The 25,418-nt window shown below is 37.7% G+C and overlaps 4 protein-coding genes across 5 annotated transcripts; 2 read left to right on the top strand and 2 right to left on the bottom strand.

Annotated features, from left to right (window-relative positions):
* The first annotated feature begins 340 nt into the window (after positions 1-340).
* Positions 341-2,214, top strand: LOC139983031 (uncharacterized). The gene is made up of 3 exons (XM_071996353.1): positions 341-642; positions 1,371-1,595; positions 2,091-2,214. Exons 1-3 carry the CDS (start codon positions 341-343, stop codon positions 2,116-2,118), a joined length of 555 nt encoding a protein of 184 aa, XP_071852454.1. The 3' UTR covers positions 2,119-2,214.
* Positions 2,215-2,387: 173 nt separating this feature from the next.
* LOC139983032 (uncharacterized) lies at positions 2,388-4,283 on the bottom strand. Its single transcript, XM_071996354.1, has 4 exons — positions 3,721-4,283; positions 3,245-3,401; positions 2,891-3,039; positions 2,388-2,563 (listed from the first exon to the last, which is right to left on the bottom strand). Exons 2-4 carry the CDS (start codon positions 3,274-3,276, stop codon positions 2,388-2,390), a joined length of 357 nt encoding a protein of 118 aa, XP_071852455.1. The 5' UTR covers positions 3,277-3,401; positions 3,721-4,283.
* A 52-nt stretch (positions 4,284-4,335) lies between these two features.
* On the bottom strand, positions 4,336-7,965 carry LOC139983030 (uncharacterized). 2 transcript variants are annotated; one of them, XM_071996352.1, is made up of 4 exons: positions 7,074-7,965; positions 6,133-6,373; positions 5,094-5,643; positions 4,336-4,412 (listed from the first exon to the last, which is right to left on the bottom strand). In XM_071996352.1, the coding sequence occupies exons 1-4, from the start codon at positions 7,171-7,173 to the stop codon at positions 4,404-4,406; spliced, it is 900 nt and encodes a 299-aa protein (XP_071852453.1). In that variant the 5' UTR covers positions 7,174-7,965; the 3' UTR covers positions 4,336-4,403. The 2 variants fall into 2 exon arrangements, with proteins under 2 accessions (XP_071852453.1, XP_071852452.1); XM_071996351.1 differs by lacking the exon at positions 4,336-4,412 and having other exon boundaries at positions 4,841-5,643.
* Positions 7,966-15,771: 7,806 nt separating this feature from the next.
* Positions 15,772-25,211, top strand: LOC139983029 (uncharacterized). The gene is made up of 5 exons (XM_071996350.1): positions 15,772-16,469; positions 19,558-19,779; positions 20,961-21,032; positions 21,597-21,677; positions 23,083-25,211. The coding sequence occupies exons 1-5, from the start codon at positions 16,277-16,279 to the stop codon at positions 23,778-23,780; spliced, it is 1,266 nt and encodes a 421-aa protein (XP_071852451.1). The 5' UTR covers positions 15,772-16,276; the 3' UTR covers positions 23,781-25,211.
* The last annotated feature ends 207 nt before the right edge of the window (positions 25,212-25,418 follow it).

Genomic DNA, 25,418 nt, shown 5'->3' with positions numbered 1-25,418 from the left:
TGAATAACAATGTCAGCATAACAATGTCAGAGTAAACAGCTATGGCGAATAAACTTCATAGTTTATTAAAACGGATGCAGCAGCAAATTGAACGTAAGGTCTTTTGTTGTTGTTATATGCGAAACTATTGTGCTGCTTGTACGCCTTTCGAGGAGTAACCCACTAAATAGTTCATTGTTATTGTACACGTGATTGTCGGGGAATAAATTCTTCGATAGAGTTAGCCTACAGTATAAGACGCGTGTTCGTTCTCTAAAAGTTGTCGGTTTCCTACCACAACCTGACCCAACACATAAACATTACAATGGTTTGACAAGTTACATCGAACATCAACTTAAACATGGCATTCGCTACCGCCACGTTAGGGGAAAATTTTGATAATGATTTTGAAGTGGACGAAGAAATAGCTATTGGCGAGATCGGTGGTGAGTGCGTGGAGTCCCCTTACGAGGATGATACTGATTCATCAAGCACTTCATCAGAAGAAGAGCAATTGCCTGACACGGACGAAGAAGAATTCGCCCGTGATTTGGTTGGCGCTGCCCCATACAGATTCGAACCGTTACTCCCCGAAGGGGAACAGCAACCACGGCAGCCAATGGAAAGAAATGAAAACATGGAAAGGCTTCAAAGACTCGACTGGTAGGTACTAAATACTTTCAAGTCACATTTCATGTTTTATTTATTTATTTATTTTTCCCGATAAACCATAGAGGGAAACTGGATTCTTAGGCCACAGGGTACTGCTTACCAAAATTCTTGTTTTTCGCTTTTGTGGTCGGTTTTATTTAACAAATATTAATTCTTCAATTGTCGATTGCTTTACACCACAAATATGAATGGGTCTTTACGCTCCCACTTCTGTTGCAATACCAGATAATTTGATTCTTATGTGCCATAGTTTAAACAAGCATTTAATAAGACGTTGACATGAATTTGAAGCTAATGATATCACACCTTTTTTTTTTTGCAAGAACAAAGTGTACCCATTGGTTGGTTGGGTAAGGTCTTATTAACGTAGATTCCAAAAGAAAATACTGAAGATGTAGTTAACATAATATCTGTATGGAAGCCATTCATTTTCTATGTTGTGAATAGTTACGGCACTGAAGCAACTTACTCCATAGGTGTAACCTCTGCTATATATCCACAAAGTTATTATACAAACACTTGATTAAAACACTTCTCAATTAACTCAGCAAGGTATTGGTATTCATCTATTGTTTACAAATTCAAAAGTAGTAATCCAGTCTGCAGCTGCTTGAATTCCTACTGTATCTGCTTGAATGCAGTGGTTTGCCTTTTTTGGCATCATAAAACATTTCTAAACATACTTCCAAGCTTTGGGTCTTTTTTACTTCATAATGTAGGTGTCGCTGTGGGGCCTGTGCATTAATGCCAACAGTCACTGAGAGCGTTTGTTGTCAGGAAATACCATGTATGCAGGATACAATGCTGCAGGCAGGTACACCTGAGACTTGCATCACTCAACACGAAGCTTTTGAGTCAGTAGCTTTGTGCATTGTGGTTCTGGATGTAGCATACATTGGCTACAGCAGAAGGGAACAGAGACAGGTACCCCATAGAGATCACGAGTAAGTACAAAATATTATCACAGCATAACAATCACACATTTCAGTACTTTGAGGACTGTCATCAGTGAGTAACGATCATGAAGTAGGTATGGAGGCATTCTTACTGTAATTTGCATACCAAACTTGGCTTAAAGCTTAATATAATTGCAAAGACAAACCATGTTTACTTTTGCCTTATACATGGTTTTCATTGTGTGTTGTTTTCATCATCATTCACCTGGTCAACTCACCCCTTCCCACTCCTCCCCCATGGCCGAATCCTCTCAAAGCACCTCAGTCAACCCATATCGAGGCAAAAAGTATCTCTGGACCCACCCATTCTCTCCCCTATCCATCTCAATGTATGTTGATCCAAGATATGCACTTGCTCATTAAGAAAGTTTTGCTCTGAGATACCATGTAGGCAGAAACATATTGTAGAGGGTTATAAAAAGCTTTAACTAAAACAGTTGTACATTAGTATTTTTCGTTTTCGTTATTTCTTCCTTTGGAAAGGCGCTACAGATACACAGCTTACCGATAGGTGGTCCGATGGAATTGGGGTATACTTGGTCGAAATAACACGGTTCCTTTACCCTCTTGTGTGGTTGACAGAATAAGACAAACTTTTCCACCTCCCAGGAGACAAAGAATGACAGGATTCCAACCAGGAATTGTTGATGAGCAGTGACATTTGACTTTTATTTTCAAGTTAAAACTTCTGATGCGACTGTTCCATAAAAAAGTTGGGGTAATTATAAATAGAAACCAATGATTTCGCATCCTCTTTCATTTAGTTTACTCTATTTTACTTTATATGGGCAAATCTGGAAGTTTCCCTTCCAACAGCAACTTGCAACTCGGGGTGTTTTCTAAGGAAGCAGCAAGTGGAGGTGGAACATTGCTCAGGATTGGTATAGTCTGCCTTAGAGTTTTTCCACCTCTCTGCACCAACTGAACTGCCTCTTCCATTAGCTCATGGACATATTCTGAAATAAAGTGAGATAAAGTTTGCAATACCTTACATATTTTACTAGTCATCTGGTCACTTTCACGAGTCCTCATAAAAATTTCCTTCATTTTTGAATAACAAAGAAAGGAAACCACCCCTTCTATGGTATATGATGATCAAAGGCAAATCTGCCTGCTTTGGTATTACTTTTATTCCACATGAGCTGAAAAAGAGGATAAAACTTTCCCCTCTCCAACCCCAGCCAACCACCCTCCCCTCCTTCACCATAACATGGCAGTACAATTTTATAGAGCTCAGTACTGATTTCAGTTAAAAGTTATAGCAAACATGTCATAGTTCATACCAAAAGTAGGCTCCTCCAAGAGCTTGTGCAGCACATAGTCTCCGTCCTTCCCCCTTGGGAAGCTGATCGACCACCGTAGGGTCCCATCTTTCTTCTTTCTCTGGGATCGTCCAGCATTTTCATTATAGTGCATAGCAGCAAGATACAATCTGTATGGGAAGGAGAAAAAAGATTACAGCTTATGCCTCATGAACACACAAGAATTCTCATAAAGTAGTATTGTAATAGTACATGAGTGGTACTATTGGAGGTGTTTAGGACCAGTGCTGTGAATTGTACTCCGTTTGTAAGACCCTATTCTACCTCTACACTCTACTTTACTTTTAAGGAATAAAAATATGTCAAATTCCTCACCGGACAAGCATGCTTTGGTAGCTATATGCCATATGTTGATGATCGAATGGTATGTTTCAACGTCGGAGGGTTTGATGAAATGGTGACATCATTTTCATGGTTCGAGTTAGGTAAGGGGAATCCAGAATCCTTAGTAGCTCCTCTGCAGCTTTTGAATCTGAGATAAACAGAAACAAACGAAATTCACTTTATGTGTCTAAGCAGGTACTTATAATGTACTCACCAAAGTCTTTCGAAAATGATCTCATTAACGGTACTTATTACAATGTTGAGTTGATTTCATTGATGGAAGAGAACAACCAATATGTAGAAAATTAACTGACTGATTATGAAATGCATGCTTCCATACTCTACAAAACTGTTAAAAATACTTCCTCGGTATCTAAATGTTAACTTGCAATGAAAGTTTATTACAGCTTTAATAAGACTGTCAATAAACGGCTAAATTACATCGCGAGGTGAAACAGGTCGCTTACCAATTGGAACCCAAGCTTTCTGTCGCTCTGCATCAGGTACAAGTGGATGCTCACAGGCTGGAAAATGGTCGTTGTTGTGGATGTGAATGCTCATGATGTGGTTCAAGATGGATGCGAACTTGGCAGCCATGACATCACCGTTTCCATAAGGGGTTGATGAGGCAGACCAATACACGTGGTTGATTATACTCCATGTCCAGTGATTTATCAACCCACAGTCGCTCTTTGCACCGGCAGCCCTTTGTTTCTTTTTTATTCCTACAAATTATGCAGGAGAAGATGTGGTTATCATGGTTATCTTACATACGCCATTACAGGAATTAAAAACAAATCAGCTGAAAGTTAGAAATAGATGGCCAAGGGAACACTGAATGGCATAAAATGGATGTCTGAAGTGTGATATTACTTCATAGAATATATTTATCATGTCAGCAGATATCAGACAGAATAATCAAATAAACGACACTTTGCTATGCTAATTGAGTGCTGAAGGTACCTTTGGATATATGCCAAACATGAAAGTAATGCACCACTCCAGATTTCTGGCTCAACTCTTCTCTAATCCATTTAGTTACTTGACTGTGCCGGTCTGTAATTATGGTCCCAAGGTTGAGGCCCACACGAGATATTCATGACGTTCCCCTCTTCAAACCTTCCAGCTGCATTCGATAGCTGTTGCCAACTTAATTTTTCTAAGAAAACAAGAAAGGAAGATGTGACATATTTTCATAGCCAGTTTAACCACCCCACCAGCCCCCCCCCACCCAAAAAAAAAAACATTGGAGATGTTAAGGTATTTTTATAAAGAAGAATACAACTGGACCTAATTTGATAACGAAAAACAAAAATCATTCGATGATGAGAAACGTAACTATTAACTTAGAACAGTACTTTGCACATTGTATTTTCAAATTAGTTGGAAAGGTTGAAGCCAGTGGCCCCAAAATATGCCCCCCCCCCAAAAAAAATTATAATAATGAAGCATTGAATACCCCCCCCCTTTCTTCAAAGGTAGTCATTGGTCAACTCACAATAACTTGAATGCATGTATTTTGGTTTAGATGATGTTAATATACCTTACTTTTTTTGAGTTTGACAACTGTACCATAGGGTTGTACAACATACTTGATCTCAGTAATACAGCCAAAAAGCATTGAGTTGTGAAGATAGTATAGTCTAAATGACAGCTGCTAACCTAACAGTTCCACTGATAGGCTTCCTGTGTTGAATCAGCATACTAAACATGTGATTGTTCCAAGCTTCCTTCTTTTGAGATATCATGTTACCAATGTTTAACCATTTGACACCTGTTGACACCACAATAAAGCAAAAGGGAAAAAAAGGGCAATACAAAATCATTTTGAATCTCTTACCTGAACCAACTCAACATGAATGACTTTATTAATGTTCTGCTCGAGGAATGAGTAGGAGCCATACTTGGCTGTGTGCCCCGGACTATCGTTCCTGGCATCGCCTCCAATGACCAACTGCTGGTTGGTATCTTTGAGCTGGTCTATCAGTGATTGCTGCATTTTACTCCAAATGTTTACGACAGTTGGTTGGAAATACAGCCTTTGGTGTTCCATGAAAGATGAATATGCAATACTTTCCATATTCATGGCTGAAAGGACCTTCAGAACCTTCTTTGGAGATGCCCCATTGAAGAGAATTGCACTGGAAAGGAGGATATTGCCGGCAGGAAGGTTACCAATGAATGGTTGGCTAAACCACTTCCTTACCAGGCCACAGGGTGCTGGCTCCTGGTAAAGCTGCTTGATGACCACCATGGTTCCCTTTATGTGACTGATCTGTGGAGATTTTCCATGGCAAACAGGACATACCCTAAACAAATCCAAAAGGCAGCTTTCAAATACCATGTATTTTGCCTCAATGTCAGGAGGTGTTGGCTCATCGATGCTCTCTCTGAGAAAATAAAGGAAAAAAAAGATGCAATTTTAAAATGAATAAAAACGCATTTGTTAATACATCAGAGTTTTTCATGAATGATTTTGCTGTATGGAATTTTCTTCATGACAAGGGTTATAGTACATGTTTGCAAAATTTGTATAATTTCACAGGTCTTCAAAATTGCTTTCATTCAATACATCATGTTTGAAATTCATTCTCAGATTCTCACTCAACACACATTGCCCATGGGCAACAGTTGGGTTGTCAATCTGCATATTTTACAAGTGTATACGATTGGATTGAACAAAAACTAGATGAATTTTCTTACAGATACAGTAAAAAGCTATAGAAGAAACCTTTTACAGAACTTTTTTAGGAATGGGGACTGTCATTGCTCAATTGAGAAGTAGGGATACTCTCTAAAACCTAGTACAAAATAATGAGCATAAGCAATTGACTTCAACTATGATTGTACAATGAAAGGAAATATGATATAATACTTACACATTAGATTCCAAGTACTGTAGATGTGGGTCTTTGAGGGGCAATGAATCACTGTCCGGTGTGTATTCCGGATCCACTATTATTTTGCTGTTTAGCTTTTTGCAAAAATCTGTACTGGAAGAGCTATCAATGACATCAGGAGAAGGAGGGTCATATCTTACTCGAGGCTCTTCATGAAGATCTTCCCACTGTGTTGCCACTTCCTTTGTCTCCACAGAGTGCCATTTAGGTGTCTGCATTCCTGTATGAAGTTAACAGTGAAGTTAACTAAGGTAGTCACACAATGTAAATACATGTATGCACCACTAGCTTGGCATTTTCTAATGTTCTACTTGCATGGTAAAATGTTGTGATGATAAAGAATATTTAATTGTTACCATATAGATACAGTATGCACAAGCTAGAGAGCAGATAATTCCTAAAAGTGTTGGAGCTGGTGCTTACTATGAGAGCTATTCTAACCACCTTTTTATCCTCCTCAGGCCATTCCTGGGATCAAATCTTCTTGTCTATGATAAAGTCCCACAAAACAAAGTTTCAATAACTGATATCCCGAGAGAAATTGCAAAAAGTGGTAATGAATAGGTCCACACAGAGCCAGAGCAAAAATCTTTCTCATTTTCAAACCTTGTTATATGTCAACCACAAGTATTAATACTACCTACTGATGATCTGTTACATATTTTGCTTTACCTGTTAATTGGAACCCCCCTCTGTCATGTAGGACAACTTGTATGAAAGAAATCCACTGTTATAAAAAATTTCTAGGCCTGAATAGAAAACATGAAATATGTTACCCACCCCACCCCCACACTCAAACATTCTTTAATGACTACGCAGTTATGACATTATGTATGTTATACCAGAAATACACATGAAAAAGCACATTCTATGATAGTATAGTATATAACCTGCCTTCAGAACCTACAAGACATTCTTACCTTTGGTAATACCCCAATTTTTACTGCATACTGTAACTGCTTTCGAGCACTGACGCTTTCGCACCGCCTTGAATGTGACTTCTGTGGGTCTTCCCGTCATTTTCAGACTGCACAGTTGTGTAACCTGATGGGGCCACGCTTATAGCATTCACTTGGGGCATTTCACTCCTAACTTGGTCAGCAAAACCTTGCAAGGTATCTGCATCATTTTGCAGAGTAGCTAGTCCTTTTCCAACATCCTTTGGAAAGATTTTGAATTAATCTTGATACCACCTGAAGAGACAAAAGAAAGGAAGTAGATTGACCCCATAACCATATTGGTTGCACCAAAAAAAGGGAGTCATTCAAAGGGAATGTGACAGAATGAAGAGCTAAAGCCAATACAGGTAGCAATATGCAATAATTAATTCATGTGTAGAAACTGGGTTTTCAAGAAAAATAAGATGAATACCCAAGGTTCTCACCAGCATATTTTTCAAACGGAGTGAAAACTCAAGCAGATGATCATGTCGGAAACCCCAGTAGGATCTTCTCGTGGTAATGTAGTCTAAGCTATGTTTTTCTTATTAAAAAACATTGTTCGCACTAAAGCTTTGAATAAAAGTTCACCACCACAAAGATTGAAAATACAGCCCTCACATATACCTTCCTGAAGCACCTTACAGCAAGAACTGCACTCCACGAGAGAAACCACATATATACCTAGGCCTAAGTATGGTTGAGGAACACTGTTGTAAGGCTTAGCTTGCAGTAGGCTATAGCCATGATACCACAGTTGGTTTATCCTACATCACTGTATGAGCGCCTTCACGTTATACTAGCTATTAGTATTAGTGTTAGCTAGGCTTAGGCTATGTCATATTAGGCCTAATGTTTCTTCATCACGCCTCATCAGAACCAAATTTGAATAGAAAGTTGTACGAATTGGCTGCAACGGTATTGAAGCTTTCAGTGATAGCACAACATAGGTACAATGCCCAGGATTGCTTGGTTAGTAATCAAAATTTTTGACAGGTTTCGCGATTTACGTGTACCGTAACTTCAGTTTCAGTCTCCGCTAGCGCTTTCGTAGAAAATTTGTTGCATCATGCAACTGCATGTAGGCTATTACACATCGCTTTAGCATAATCAATGTAGACCCTAAGCTAGCCTAGGTTGGAAGGCTGAGATTTATACATACCTTGGAACGTTGTCGTCTGATGGACAGGAGACGTCTCTTCTTATAGGGTGACTCTCTTTGCGGCTTCAAAGATGGGACTGCTCCTACTTTAAATTTTGGTTTTAATATTACGCCAGCCTTGGCCAACTTCTTGCGTAGCAAATATTGAGGATCCCAATCGCTCTCTTTGAAATGCACTGAGCATACTTTAACGTGTTCGGCATGAGATACTCAGGGTGCTGAAAAATCTTTACGCGTTGATCTCACAAAATTTATCCAAAGTCTACGGCGTTTTACGTCTGTTCTTCCACTCGGAAACCTAAAAAAGCTGATCTTTTTGTTGGCTGAGGTATAACTGCAACCTCCAACAACACAGAATTGTGGCATTTTGAGGAAAAAGGAGTAATATCCTTGATGTTTTTGGCAGCTCAAGTATACGACTTTACACACTAAAAGTATAGTTGTGAGTGAGGTATACAAACGTTGACGTCACATGGTGACCTGATGTTTAAGGAATGTTTCAGGAATGTCTGAAATAGAAGCTGACTTTTCGTCCCATTTTTCACGTATTTAACGTTCGAAATTGGTAAAGTTAATTACAGCAATGTAATTGGAGTCAGTTAAGGATTACATACATGAAAAATGGTGGGATTTTATGTTCATCGAAAAGTCTCCATAGTTGGTCTTTAACTTAAATGACTTACTTTAACTTAAATGACTTAAACCAACTTCAATTACTTAAACCAACTTCGTATAGTGCTCAGTTTTGTAGCGGAACTTTCAACAGCGTTTTAGAGACAAATTACCAAAGTGCAAATGGAATTTAAAAAGAAAAATTGGTAAATTGGATAAGATCCATTATATATCCATAGTTCCACACATGAGGCTTATTTTCAGAGTGAAGCCATCATAAAGTGGTGGAGGTAATGAATATCTCATTGGTACACTGGATTGACTCTCAGGGTGTGACTTGCAGGGTGCGCCTCTCTTGCTGTCCTGACCACCATTTAACTTCCGCACGCAAGGGAAAGTTCACTTCTGCAAACAGTCAGATGAGGAGCAGGCAGCTATTAGACAATGAACCTAAATGGCAATACAGCATATCAGCCTACAATTTTCTTATTTAGTAGTGTTAGAAACTTATTTTAATAATCAAGTGGTGAGAAAACTCGGTTTGTTTGTTATTCCTGTTTGAAAAGTTATGAAGCAGAAAAAAATTAGAATGAAAATGTGCAATATAGGTGGACAACGAGCATGATATGACAGGAGATTTTGGGTCATTTTGATGTTTTCTCTTTATATAATATTAATTGATATTTTTCCTCACTGAAGGTATCAATTATCCTCAGAACAGTCGAATATGGTTTTAGTTAGTTTACATTTAGTATCAATCTTTTTGAAAATTTTTCACATTTTAAACAACCCAAATCATGTAATTTCATATATTAGAGAAAAAAAAATGCAGGAATGTGCGAACTATACAAAGACATGTCCTGTTGAAGGCATTTTTATTGACCTTTTTCTTTTTGTAAAATACTATAATTTTTGATGGCAAGATGGTATCAACATAGTTTTTTCACAAATTGACTGATAAAATTCTACTCTATCATGTATCAGAAAATCCATGGGAATATTCTTTTAAGAGGATCTAGTATTTAAGCATTTTGATAAAGAGCTATGTAGTAAGTTCTAAAGGTATTAACACACAACGCAAAAGCAGAAATTCTTGAATTTCCAACAGCTCTGATTCAAAGATATTAAAGCAGCATTTTGCGTCCTTTTCTATGATTTTTCTCAGCCTCACTGACTCCACTATGCCATAACGACATACATACCTAGCTTATCTATTTAAATCTGACTTGAAATGGTGGAATAAAAGTCGAAAAATTGGCATTAGGGAAACAGTCCCCTTACAGCGAAGTTGCATTTCCAACCCGACCTCAAGCGGGGGAGCTCGGGTTGGGCTTATCTCGAGCTTCAGCTCTGCTTACACCACTTATCTTAACCCTATCACACGGACCAACGAACATGCGGTTTGCTCGCGGCATTAGCTAGTGTGTCAGCTATATGCAAATGATCAAGAGATAAACGTTGTTCACAGGCATGCACAGCTATAGCTACAGGCGTACATACAGTACTCGCGACATATGATCGTATGAAGTGTATTCCGTGTCTTAGTTCCCTTTAGCTGCCGGTTCCGATTTTCGTGATTTTTATTCACCGGTTCCTGATTTTTCCGCGTCTGGCTTGCCTTTAATACATAACACCAGACGACCGCTAATTTTCATAACCGACGCTTGGAAATTTCCCAAACGTTACTACATCCAAACCTGAGATTTTCATGTGCCTCGAATCCATAGCTGTCGCATTAGGCCTATGTTGTAACATTGAGAAACCGGCCTCTGAATACGGTCTATATTTTTGTTAAAATTAATGCTGCACAAGTAAATGCAATTTTTTATTATTAGAAACATCATTGGAGTTGTTTTTAGTTCTTATCATTCCTTTATATCAATCTGGAAACGTTAAACAGTAATCCTACACTAGTTACGTTGTCACTATTTACTTAGTTTGATTGGCCTAAGCTTAAATTTCTAATTGAGCTTGAATGGAGTTAATAATAGTGACGAACAAGGATGTTAAACACTAAGTTCGGCATATTTTTTATTTGTTCATAAACGGAATTATATTGAACATAAGTACAAAATAACGTCGGAGTGTAAGAATTAGGTATTAAAATTAACATTTTGGTAAAGATTGAAGATGGATGATTTGTTTGAGATACTTTTTGAGATGGAAAGTTTGGGTAACTATTCTTGGCGCTTTTCGGGCCATTAACACATCTAGTAGGTTAGGCCATTCGCTATTCATAAACACATGGTTACTTGGTACGGACAATCGTCATCTTTTTATCTTTGGAAATTTTTTTGGGGAAATCCTTTTTCTTTTTCCGCGAAACTCCTGAGGTGGTTTAGTAGGGGCCTATACATACACAAGGATACATACAAGCCTTTGTTACATGCATGAGAAGAGTTGCATTAAGTACAATGTACCAATTTTGAGGGAAGATAGGCTATTTCATTACTAGGGTTGTGCGGGATCCCGGTAGTCAAGTGAATACCGGCATCCCGATCCCGGCATTGACTAACCCCGATCACAGTGCAATGTGTAACTACTACCGGTATTGGGAAAACAACTGGTTATTACATTCGTTTCGGTATCATTCCCGGGAATCCAGGACATAATAAAAATATCTACGTGTTACTATTTGAATTAGAGAAAAGAAAACACGTTTATTTCTGGTTCCTGTGTTCTTAGTTTGAATAATATCTTATCAATTTACGCACTGGCCTAGACATATTAACGAATCAACTTTTCACGTAGTAATTTGGACCTATAGGCTACACCAAATATCGAACGTTAGTGAACTCAGCATGTTACGAGACCTCAAAGTTATTCAGAAATTTTCGTTATTTATTCTTCCTTCAAACGATGATTGTGAAGGTTCCCATGTACAAAATCTCACCCTTATGCATTTCACCACATTTTGTGATAATAATTATAACGATTTAATCATTTTTGATCCAAAACCGAAGGGAGCATATCAAATTAAATCCATCTTCGCACGGGACTGTAAATTATTATAGCCAGCGTTACCAGCGACAGTTGACGAAAAAACGCTAGATTTGCGAAAATAAAACCCTAGAAAACGCTAAATGGTAGTTTCCCTAACATTCGTGTTGTTTGGAGTCAATTTAGCACAGATTCGTAGGATGAATGGTCACCGATCACAAAATAGATTTTGAATAGTTGATTTGAGTGATAGTCTGACCCAGAAAATTTGAAAAAATATGGAAATTTTCGGTAGGAAATTCCGAAGATTGGGCAAAAATACTCAAAATAAATTTGGATGGGTCTCCAAGTAAGAATTTTGTCTAACAAATCTGAAAAGTGGTCAATTTTTGGTAATTTTAACTAGTTTTAGGCAAAAAACGGTAGAATTACCAAAATTAGAAAAAACGTGCGCTAGAACCCCACAAATGACTAAAAACGCTAGATCTAGTGTAAAAACGCTAACTCTGGTAACACTGATTATAGCATAGGGTACGGTACTGTTACACACTGCTGTTCGGTACTTGAGAGTTGATGCTGTAATGAAATGGATTCGTTTATTAATGCGGGGGGGGGGGGTTCCACGATGTCATTTCTAGTTATCTTTCGCTACTTTTTTTTTATTTTTAAGAACTTTTGTACGAAGATTGATATTGTACGTATTGAAAGTATATTTTCTGGAGTAAACAACAGCCGATTAACGATATAAATAAATCTGTACTATTCTTATATATGTAGTTTATAATCCCGTATTTATGTAGCCCCTAAGTTACATTATTGTTGTCTGAAGTTCCAAACAGGTGGGGACTGGTTGATTGTTAAAAACTATTCATTGTGAACTTTTAAACTTAAAGTATTAGTAGTAAGTCGAGTCCTGTCTTTCCGACATGCTTAGTGATTCCCATTAAATTGAATTTAGGTAAAAATTCATGCAAACTAGGTAGGCATCGGCCGATCCTAATTCTAAGCCTACATCGAAAGTTACGCCGTATACACCTCGCAAGAAAACCACGATAACCTTGAATGAAAAAACAATATTTTGCACTTGAAGATCTGTCTTCCCCCAAAATGCAATGATAAGGTCTAGACTCAGTACTTCTTGATACATTGAGTTTCCAATTACTAGTCAAAAACATTTTCTGGAGAAAAAAAACGTAAGATATTTTTCACAAAAGTTGATGATTAGATAAGTGCTTCCTCACAATCAACGAGCCGCCCCGAAATTCGCTCCCCTTACGTAAAACTTCTATATATATTACACGTGGAAAAACACGAGTTTTTACACACATAATTCCCATTGACATTGGTCACGGAACATAAGTAGGTCATCGACATTCGAACTTGGCAACTTGCCCAAGTTCATCGCACCATGGAAACGACCCAACAGATTGAACATTATGTTACATTTTCCCGCCGTCTGGACGCCGATTGTAAATTTTGGTGTAATATGCAAATTATGAATGGTACTGCCCTTGGTTAAAACTTAAAACTATTGCGACACATACAAATTTTGGGAAACTGTTGTATAGAAGAAACTTTTGTATCAAATGTAAAGTACTGTATGGTAGGCCTACTATAATTTATAAAAGACGGTTTTCCTCAGGTGATAAGGAAAAGGGATGTTTCGGTGAACTCGATCTCTTTGTATAGTACTTGGATACTTAAAATGACCATGCTGTACATGCAGCTTCTATTTCTCTTTAAGTAAGCTCTACTTAGCATTGTTATCCGTTGTGGATCTTTATTGGAATAAATACGAAATGTATTTTTTGACGCCAGTATTTAACGGTAGGCCTAAGCATTTCTTAAATTGTTGACTGAGCTTCAAAATCCATTTTCAAAAAGTCTGTTTTCATGAAGGTTTTGTAAAATCGACATATAGCTAGGGTAGGAAAATATTAACGAAAGTTGTTCTATTATACAAATAAAATACATGTTTCTCGTACTGAGATCTGAAGGGAAAAAACGGGCGGCTATCGTTCTTCTTTTCATGCGCTTATACTAGTTTGGAATATGTGGCAACCTTTACGTGATTTCAGAAATGGCTCTTGTTCTTGGAAAAATGACTCCCAGTCATTATTCATTTTCTTATATTAATGTTCTTATTATTATTGTATATTACTATATTTTTCATTTCACTATTGGTTATGATACTTCAGGTCCTCGGGAGAAGTTAGCTTTACGCTAACCGAGTTAAATAAATATACGGAGATTTGATCACGGGTGCCAATTTGTATCTACGGATCCCCTTAAAATAACATTCAATGCTAACAGCATCCTCCTATTCTTATGAGGCGAATAGCACATAATATCAATAGGATGGTCGGTGGGAGGTACCTTAGATTATGAAATTGTGTTGCGGGCGCTGAGCGAGTGTATGGAGGGCCCGAATGCCCGACATTTTTTATTTATTCGCATTTTTATCCAGGGTTGCTTATTCAGCAAAAGCTGATTTCCAATAAGGCCCTGCTTTATACATTCAACGTTATACATAAAAAGTAAAACATAGCAATACAAAAACAATTAAATGTACAGATACAAAACAATTAAAGCTGTAAAGTGGAGACAACTACAAAAAAAAAATGGAAATAAAAGAATTATCAAAAATTGGGCTTACAAATAATAACTGGAAAGTTTTGGAAACCAACACTATGCTAGTTATTTCAACATGCGCGTTGAAACTTTCGATACCCAAGAGCTGATATAATGTAATAGCTGAACAAAGCCCAGGAAGCAATATAAAAAAAAATATTGTAAAAAACAGCAAATAAGATTCATAATGCAAAAGCTATCATTGTAATCACTCTTTGGTGAAAGGATTGGTGTGCCTACGACATGAAATTGAAACACAGTAGAAGACTTTCAGTTTATCTCAAATAGTTTTCCATCCAGTTCACATGCATCATGGACTCGCAATAACATAAAGAATATAATTTTGCCCTTCAGCTATGTATTTGCCAGGCATAAAGCTGACACATCAACCTTTTGTTTAACTGCCTTTATATAAGCAGATACAAGAAAACGGACTGAGAAAGATTGTATTTTAACAGAGTCGGTGTTGTTTCACAAGGGCGTAGGAACCGGGGGGCTGGGGGCGCCAGCCCCCCGCACCCCCCTGTGAAAGATATGGAGGGGCGGAAGTATAATTCCGCCCCCCCCCTCCCGCTTCGCAAGTCAGGAAACCCCTTTTTCATTTCCAAATGAGAAAAAAAAATCTTATTTGGAGCACCAAATTGCATCTAAGGCCAGATGAAAATGCAAAATTATATACAAAAAGGAGTGGGTGGGTTGAAGTGTGCTATATTGCACCAAATTGCCTCTGATTTTGCTGCAGTCGGTGTGACGTCGGATAGACATTGTTCAGTCAGATTTTGGTCGTATGGACGTCCGACGTACAGGTGTTTAACTGAAATGCAGCTGAGGCTCGGTCCGAATTTTAACCCGATGTCGGTCAGACAGCAAAATGTTTACAGCTCGTCATGAATTTCGCTTACACTATTACGGGCCATATATTACCAGCAGTGGCGTTACTGGGGTTGTAATAGGGCGTTCCTTTCAGTTAGCACACACACGACTTGGGCTCACAAATGTTGTAATGTGTCAATGTTATGATAAGCTCGATGCCTAACCTGAAGTGATGATTATTTTTATATCTTCAATGAAAAATCATCGTTCCGTGTTACCGTGAATACAAAGTGAAACGTCGAGAATCGAGAAACAAAACCCCCCACATAGGTATTCATTACTATTTCTTCCGTTTGTTGCCCTCACTGGTTGTAAAATTAATTTAAAAAAAATACAATAACAACACTTCAAACCGCAACTAGTGCCTCGACTTCATCTTTGCTAATTTCTGCAGGAGCCTGGGCTAGGGCCCAGCTCGATCACATTTTGATCATTTGATTCATTAGGGGGAAAAAACTCCCCCTGTCTCGGGCCTTTTAATATACTGGAAAGGTGATCAAACTGGCTGTGGGAAGGGTGAACGGCAGTCTAACTAAAGGCTGGATTTTCAAATGGAAGAGAAAGAGTCGAAACAGGGAAATAATTTACGCATATAATATCAGAACGAAAAACCGATATATCGAATTCGCTAATTAGTCTCTTAATTTTCATCTATAGCCTACGGTAATAAACACGATTGTTGATTGGGTCCGCCAATTGTTTACAGGCTTAAACACACTACTATTGTTCACGCAAATAGAATATGTATGCAAATTGGTGTGGTATAAACGACTTCCTGGTCAGTATTCAAGTTCAAAGACAGGACCCGACGGCCCATTATCCGTGGAATAAACAAGACGGCGTACCCACGCCATTTGAGCTCTGTTCACCAAGAAAGCAAGACGTGGAGAAAGTGGATCAGAAAACTTTTTTTTTACAATAGTTTTTATGATAAGTTGATGGCTTTCTAACTTGGCCAAAAGCGAACATGGAATACACAGTAGGAAATAAAATTCAAGCTATAGATGAGTTGGGTAGATGGGAAGACGCTGTAGTCATTGGGGTGATCCAGGAAAGCGATTCGATACGTGTAAGATATATTGGTTGGAGTGAAGACCACGACGAAGAACTTCCATTATCATCCGTGCGATGGCCTGTAGAGCCCTTCAGTTATGGCGTCGGTAAGTGTGACAATTCATTGAAAGTTTTTATTTGATGTAGCTACCGTTAGTTATGTTAACAATATGCAGTTTGATTATTTTTGCGAGAGAGTGTTCTCGAGCTTAGATGTGGGTCTCAGCTCTGGAGGGGGACAGAATTCCACGGCGTTTTATTAATATGTACTTATGTCACAATGCCGATTTTACAGTATCCTAAGAGCAGTGTCAAAGAGTGAAGTTTAATAGCGTATACAGTTCACTTTTACGTATATATTGTATTCCAGATCATAATTATTTGTCATAATTGGATCTAAATGTAAAGAAAATGACTGCAGATTACAGAGTTTTTTTGCTAAGACTACGATTTGTAGAAAATGATGACGTCAAACCAAAAAGTTTGGCACGGAGCCATCATGGCCACAGAAACGTTTCTGTGCGTATGTTGACTTTGTTGTGTACGTAATGTTATAGGAACCATCATCAGACAGCTATACTAGTATACTACTGATTAACGTGCACGACACTATACATATTATACCTTTCGATAATCGGTAAAACTACTCGATGTAGACTCTCACTTAATACTTCTTATACATTCTTGAAGTAAGGCGTAGGTTCAGAAAAGAAGTGGCTCTGCGGACGAAAGCAGTTTTGCTTAAATCACGATATCTTGGCCTTTCGGGGTCTGGAATTTAGGCACAATTTGTTCGCAATACCGTGCGAGATTCACGAAAGTAGCCTAGCCATAGCGTTACGTAGTAAGACATAACGTTAACCTTTCAAGTTACATAGCAATTAGACCTAGGCTAAGGTACATGGCAACCAGTTCGACACCGAAAATGTTTTGGGCGGCACTGAGACAATTGCTCTGACCAGAATCTCCTTAGAGAAATTTATTGGTATTTCTTTCTTTGTTTGTCACCCCATTTGAGAACATTGGGTTATAAATGAATATAATTTGACCACTGTCACAAATTTTGCTAGGCACCTGGGTAACTAATTCTTAGTCATACTAGCCCTACAGCATGTTACTTGTATACCTGTTGTTACCGCCTAGGCTATGTACAGTAATTTCTAAAATTAAAAGTAGTAAGCTCAGCCTCAGTTAGACCTAACCTAGCTAAGACTGGGTTGTGGTGCATCGTGTACACCTAGCAAAATAGCCTAACGTTAGGTAGCCTATAAATTGTATTAACTTTATTTTTTAGTTGCATGATGTGAATCTTTATTACGGCAGCACTTAACCTAATGTAGACTAGGGCCTAATCAAATTAAGGTGGCGCTGAAAAAGTCATTGGACATTTAAAGTCAGGAAGGGAATTTCTCTAATACTTTCCCAGATTATTTTCATCATCTTGGATTTGATTTCCAAAAATTGGAGAAGAACATTCAATGTACATGTTACCAAGTGAAAAATAAAAGTTATTTCCGCACCAATATTTGTGTACCGAAAGTGATCAGCTAAAAGTATGGGATGCCGAGAGTAACAGAAACTGCCTAAGTCTACTGTGCAGATTTTAATCGTAGTAAAAATGCTACTTAGACTTAAATTGAAGGGTTACTAATAGCGTATGAAATCAGTCTCAACAAGTAAACTTCTGGCAGCAGCTGTACACCCCAAATACACCCCAAATAATGATGCATAACAGGATTAGCCTAATGAGTAATGGATCTTGCATTTTTTGAAAGTTGCACCAATGAATTATTCATGAGCAGCAACACAATTTCTCTCTCTGGGATAAGAAATTAGCCACCTACAACATTTTCCATATTCTGTCCTATATTCATTGGTTAATTGAGATTTTGCCATCATCCCAGGTTAGAGGCTCACCAGAATATAGCCCAGCCACTGGTCCAAACAGCCACTGGTCCAATTTTGTATGTAGTATGTAAATGTTGGTACTGTATCACACAGTAGGCTACTTTGCACCTGTGCAATGCCGAATATAACCCAGTCTTAAACAGCCACTGGTCCAATTTTTATTTGGTATGTGATATTGGTTCATCTTTACCTACTGTGTATACTGTTTCAATCAGAACTCTGCACCTATACACTGTGTAGACACAATTCAATTTGCACATATACACTTGGATGGGTTTTATGGGATTGCATCTTTCGTACGCAGTTGCCATAATTGACGTAAATCATCATAGTAGCACCGTAGTGGAACTCATATGATCATACGAAGGAGTGGGAGGACGTAGTCTTCTGATTGATATATATAGTCATAATATTTACACCACACATGGGTTTATACACTTTACATGTACAACACAAAGAACCAGATCTTTTCCTTTTCATGCTTTCTTGATGCACTTATTGAAAAATCAGTAACACTAACACATTATTCATATATTTCAATGGATCCTCACTTTAGTAAAATACATTAATCTTAATGAAGCAATCAGGTTTGCACAACACAACCTACAAACTCTTCTGCCAAACTGCTTGGCCAGTGGCTACTCATATGAGCTTGTGCCTACGAATGTTGCACTGTAGTGACTGTGCAATGCAACTTATATTGTAATGAAAAGTTTTGCTGGGTTTTATAGAGTAGCATTACCTGCTTATATACATTAAAGCTAGCAAATGTTAATTCTACCCCATTATATTTTAAAGTCTGGTGTGCATCTAATAAATTTTTCAGGATCCTTCATCTATACCTCAAGCAGTTTTTATGCACTTGTATATTGAATGACGTACCCCACTAACCCTGGACATGGTCAGTCAAATGTGGGTCATTGACACTGAAAGAGTGGCTCACAAGTGTGTCACTTTATCAAAATTTTCAGTGACAGGAGTGACCTTGGGTTGGGTCATTTTAGCTGAGCTTAACAATGAAAAACATAAAACTGTGTGTCAATATTGTGACTGATGGATGTGTCATTTTACATGAGAAGTCAGTCATAACAGTGACTGAGGGGTGTGTCAGTGTATGTTAACCCACATTGTTACAATGACTGACCTTGTCCAGGATTAGTGGGGTGAGTCATTCAATTGACAAGTGCTTTACAGCTCTAGGTAATATCACGTATATATGCCATTAGATCTAGCTTTACTATACTAGATGTGTTGAAATGTATTTTTCTTTTAATATCTAATTTGCAGCCTCATCTAGCTATGGTAAAAGGAGATACCCTCAGGAGTTTAGGTATCTTTCACACCTTCGACGTTTGTCTGCTGGTGAAGTAGTCAGCGTTACATACAAAGAAAAAGTTGTCACTGCCGACGTTCTAATAGTCGATCGCTTTAAGAGGGAAGTTACAATACAGTTGCCAGGTGGAGAGAAAGTAACAATTCATGGAAGCCAGTTACTGTCATGTACTGAAGGTAAGCAACTGTTGCATTTTATTTTTTTTATACACATTATTGACACATTATACACAGTACTTACTCATTCATGTTTCAGTGAGTATACAATGGCATTTTATTGGTTGCTGAAACCACTGTACATGGAAAGTGCACCATATGAGAACCTCATATTTGGTGTGGGAATCACCCCTTACAACAAGAGAGGTCCATAGTTAATTAACTGTGCATGGTGAGCTGCCTTGGTGTGACTCATGGTACTGTATCTTCAATTAATTTGAAAGTATAAGAAAAACATTCTTTCGCTGTCAAAAGTTGTGCAGTCAATGGGTGAAAGATAATAGATGCGCCATACTGAGTTGAACCCTATTGATTCTGGTGCTCATCTAATGAATAATAATGAGGTCACAGGGTCAAACGTAAAAATCTTCAAATGCTAATAATCCCGCAAGAAAAAGTCAGAATTTATTTATACTTTATATTAATATGTTGGTAGATAACGAATACATGGTGATATATGTTCCAGATGATATTATGCATATTTTTTATGGAGGCGAGGCATCAGTTGATTTTTACTAAAATAGCTTACAAACACGGTAACTGTACGACAAGTTGGATTGAAGTCATACTTGGTTTGTTCATGTGCCATAGTGAGTAGAAGAGCCCTATTGATCTTGGTGCTCATCTCAAGAATATTAATGAGGTCACAGGGTCAAATGTTTACATTTTCAGAATTGAATCATACTTTGTGTGTAAGTGTTGGTAAATACCGGGTATATGATAATGTATGTCCAATCTGATATTATGCACATTTATTAGGGGGCAGGGCTTGAGTTGATTTTTGCTAAAAATAGCTTGTTTACATGGTAAGTTAACATATTTAGTAGGTACTGTAGGTCCACAGTCAGTAAAAGTACATTGCTGATCAATTTAATCATCTCGGTTGGTAAGTAATCACAATAAGCCCACTGGCTTTCTGGTTAACCGTTACATAGTTGACTATTTATGTTTGGCTATCTTTGTCTGTTATTATGAGCAATTATGTCCTATAACCATTTGACAAAAGTTAAACAGGGAATGCAGGTAAAAATGGAAGGTAATGGTAATAATTCTCACACAACTTTCAATCAGGTAAAATTTACTAAGAATTGTGCTCCTTCTGTTCTTTCACAACTGTGTCAATCATTTTTGCATATTTGCAGATAATCAAGTCCAGAAAAGGCAAAGGAAATATCCTGTTCACACCAAATGTAAGATGCCACGTAGAGAGTCAAGTGAGTAGTTGAGTACATGTTCAATTTATTTTGTCCCTTCCCAAGCATTCTGGGGTGGGTTGCTGACCTAGGGAATAGTACAAATGGCCTTGAAAGTCAATAGCACTATCTAAACAAAGTCCAGAATACGTACTGGTGTAGCTTAACAAAACTTTAAATTTACACCTTCAACCTCCAGGAGAAGGGGGTTTGGACAAATCATTTGATCACTCCAACCTCCTGGGATATAATCTGACACCATGTTGAACTTGGTAATTGATTAAAATGTTTGAAAATCCTGTATCATTAGTATCAAAGATTTGCAGGGTAAAAGTCATGAGACTGAGTTTATTAAATCCCAACACATGCAGGCTTTAGGCTGATATCCCAGTGTGAATTTTTAAGGATGTTCAGTCAGTCAGGCCCCTTCCTTTCCCTACCTTGCAATAGAAATGTCAAATGGTATGCTTATTGGCTAGTGCCTGGTGAGGGTTGCAAAAAAAGATGTTGCTATATGTAGTTCTTGAAGTTGATAATGGAACTGTTTATATAAATTACTTACATGATTTTCCTGCCACATTTCAGTGACCAATAGGCATGAAATATCAACTGCTGCACATCCTTCAAATGATGCCCGAACTGGTGCCGAAAGAAGTGATAAGACTGGTAAGTTCATTCACATAAGTTTATTCACTAAAGGGATTGATAAATAGGATCAAAACCAGAACATGGTAATGCTAATAACTCCACAAGAAAAAGTCAGAATTTATTCATACTTGGTATTAATGTGTTGGGTAGATATTTAGAACATGGTAATATATGTTCAAGTTGATATTATGCATATTTTTTTATGGGAGTGGGGCTTAAGTTGATTTCACTAAAATAGTTGTAAACACAGTAGCTGAACAACGACAAGTTGGATTGAAGTCATACTTGGTACATAGATGCGCCATAGTGAGTAGATGAACCCTATTGATCTTGGTGCTCATCTCATAAATAATAATGCGGTCACAGGGTCAAACGTAAAAATCTTCAAATGCTAATAATTCGGCGAGAAAAAGTCAGAATTTATTTAAGCTTAATATTAATATGTTGGTAGATAACGAATACATGGTGATATATGTTCAAGATGATATTATGCATATTTTTTTTATGGGGGCGAGGCTTCAGTTGATTTTCACTAAACTAGCTTGTAAACACGGTAACTGAACAACGACAAGTTGGATTGAAGTCATACTTGGTTTATTCATTGGCCAAAGTGAGTAGAAGAGCCCTATTCATTCTGGTGCTCATCTCAAGAATATTAATGAGATTACAGGGTCAAATGTTTACATTTTCAGAATTGAATGATACTTTGTGTGAAGGTAGCAGGTACACGATAATGTATGTTCAATGTGATATTATGCACAATTATTAGGGGGCAGGGCTTGAGTTGATTTTTGCTAAAAATAAACTTGTTAACGTGTTAAGTTAACATATTTGGTAGGTAGGTCCACAGTCAGTGTAAGAACCTTGTTGATCTATTTAATCAACAATGGCAAGGAATCACACTAAGCCCATTGGCTTTCTGCTTGCTCTCCTGACCACGATAGACTTGTGTTTCATGACCAGATTCCACTCTACTGAACATTATGCAGTACAGTACGTTAGGCCAGCTTATTTATAGTGGGGTATGCTGTTCTAATCAGTACAAGCCATACATTGTGCCCATTGTTAAGGAGCAGACAACCTAATTAATCTGCCGGACTATTTGGTCAACCCTGTGTGATGTAATGGAGAACATTCATAGCTTTGGTGGAAATTTCAATATAGCAAAACATTGAGTGGAAATTTAATAAAGCCAGAGAAGCAACAGCTAGAGTGAAATGGCTGTAAAAAAACATTTAATTTGACGACACAATAAGTCCACCTAACTGATTGTTCAGTTAACCGTTTAACCCGTATAGCCTTATTAGGGATGGGATTGATTAAATAATAGAATTGATTTGAATGAAATGGAGAGGCAGACAATCTTGTGTTAAATAGTCTGAATGAAGACAGCCACTTTGACACATCTTTTCCATTTTTGCAGGCAGCAGTTTCATATTTGCAGCCATGGATGCTAGTCAGTGTCTGTTATCATGTGGAGATATAGCCCATTTGAAGGATGTCGACTTGTCTTTGGCTGTGGAGCAAATATCAGTTGAACCTGATGGAAAGAAAACTTTTCAAGGTAGTTTTATAAAGAATGGAGAGGTGATGGACGGCGTAAAGGTATCTGCTAATGCAGAAGCAGTTCATAGGAGTAAGGCTATTCTCTCAAAAAAGACCAAAAAATTTGTTAATGATATAAGAGAAAAGGCAGTAAAAGATGCACTGCTAAGTACAAAGGAGAGTTATTTTGCTAGGTGCCAACAAAGAAAAGAAATTCTTTGTTACCATGGAATTAAAAAAATTAAGCAGGCTTTAGAAAGGAGAACTGCAAGCAAAAGATTTTCATGGGGTGTCTGTGACCTGGATGTAGACCTGGAACTTTTTGATATGGTCAAGAAAAGAAGAAAAGAGTTTTCCATGCTGCAGGGAACTTTGGGCAAATTGGATGGCATTTTTGGGAAATTTCAGTGGGATGTTCACTTTGAGGAGGGAAGAGCACAGTTTGTGTCGTCCATATTAATTTATGTAAAGGACTTCCAGCTTTGGGCAACTGTGAAGATTGGAATTTGCCATTGCACCATTGGGCAGGTAACCTACAGGGAGGAGTTAAAAAAGTATTTATGTGGGTTGCAGTAATGACCACTGCTTGGTTTTAATTTTTTTAACAATTTTTAATTTTTAACAATTTCCTGGTCAAAGTTTTGTACAAGATGCTTGAATTTTATTTCCTATTGTGTGTTCCATGTTCGCTGTATACATTTAGTATGTATTTCTCGGAAAACATTTTTCATTTTCAAAACGGTTTACGATGCCCAAACCACAATTTTCATGGGGCTTCATGTGCTATTGATTCATTAATCGAGATCTATTATTTTGGAATTTTTAAGTTTTGTAGAGACTATCAGCTACCCCACAGGGGCCCATTAATTAGGTTGTTAGATCGCCTGTCTCAACAGAGAGATAAGTTAGGGAAGCCAAACTGTTCTTGGCGTGAACCTGTGTGGGACTTTCTCACTCAAGACAAACCACTGGCCTTTGCTCCAAAAGGAAGGGGGGACGCTGAATTGTTAGTTGGTTTGCAGAAAATGTGTGATGACGGAGGAAGTGAATTCAGCATCACATGTAACTGTGTTTCCCAATGTTCATCATGCTGCACTACAAAAAGCAGTTTTATATCTGCAAACAATTTGGCTTTGACACAAACTGCCATCACAAAGTGTAATGGCTTAATTGACCAAGTTATAGAAAAACAAGTTGGCGTTTACATTAATTCTAAGATACCTGTTTGTTGCACAAAGAAGAGTACTGTTTTGAGTGGAGATATAGCTCTGCCAAATGTGTTAGTGCTTGAGTTGGGAATTCATAACTCTAAAAACTATCAAAACCCTCCTCTGCACATTAATGAATATGTCAATGTATTTAAGTGTGGTTATTACTTGACTGCAGCGGTTCTGGTTGAACCAAACCATTTTTCAACAGTGGTGAAGCACAACAATATGTTTGCTCATTTAGATGGTTTGCATGATAAACCGATTCTGTATAATTGCTTTGGTGGAGCAGTTAGTAATTCTAATTTACAGTTTGGAGACAGCTACACTACATCTATCCAAAACAAAGGGATTCACATTCTTGTGTACAGAAAATGTGACACTGTACAGACATATATCCCCATTGATATGGCTGAAATATCCAAAATTAAAGACTGTAGAAATCAAGTATTCCCCACAGTAGACCTGACTATTAACAATGAGCAAACTAGAAGTGTTTGTGACAACAACCCCTCTGACAGTCTCACTGATAATGCTCATACAGAGTTAAATGGTTGCACAAACACCAGTCCTAAAGCGCATTTTCCAGACAGTAACTGGGTAACAGTCACACCCAAAAGGAAAGGGAAAAAGTTGTCAAAAAGCTCCTTCAGTAAATCTCTTCGTTTTGAAAACCAGTTTGAGGTTCTAATAGATGAAAGTCAATTTACAGAGGATAATAATGCAAATGATAGTTGCATTGATAATGGTCATGGAGCTCCTGTGAATCCAAAAATGTCCTCACCTAAAACAAAAACTCCTAAGACAAAATGTTATGTGACAAATAGTAGATGTAGTAGTGTTATTCATAAAGCTGCTGTACAGCAAGGTTGTGGAACACCTACGATGAGTAAGAAAACTAACAAAGGTTCTTTCACTCCAAAGAATACCAGTGAAACTGTCTTATCAAAGGGAAATTCTGATAATATACAAACATCCACTCAATCGCTTCTCAGAAAGTTCAGTA

Source organism: Apostichopus japonicus, chromosome 16 (assembly GCF_037975245.1).
Source record: "Apostichopus japonicus isolate 1M-3 chromosome 16, ASM3797524v1, whole genome shotgun sequence".
Classification (NCBI taxonomy): Eukaryota; Metazoa; Echinodermata; class Holothuroidea; order Aspidochirotida; family Stichopodidae; genus Apostichopus; species Apostichopus japonicus.
Note: the sequence above shows the minus strand (reverse complement) of the source record. Positions and strands in the feature narration are given on the sequence as shown.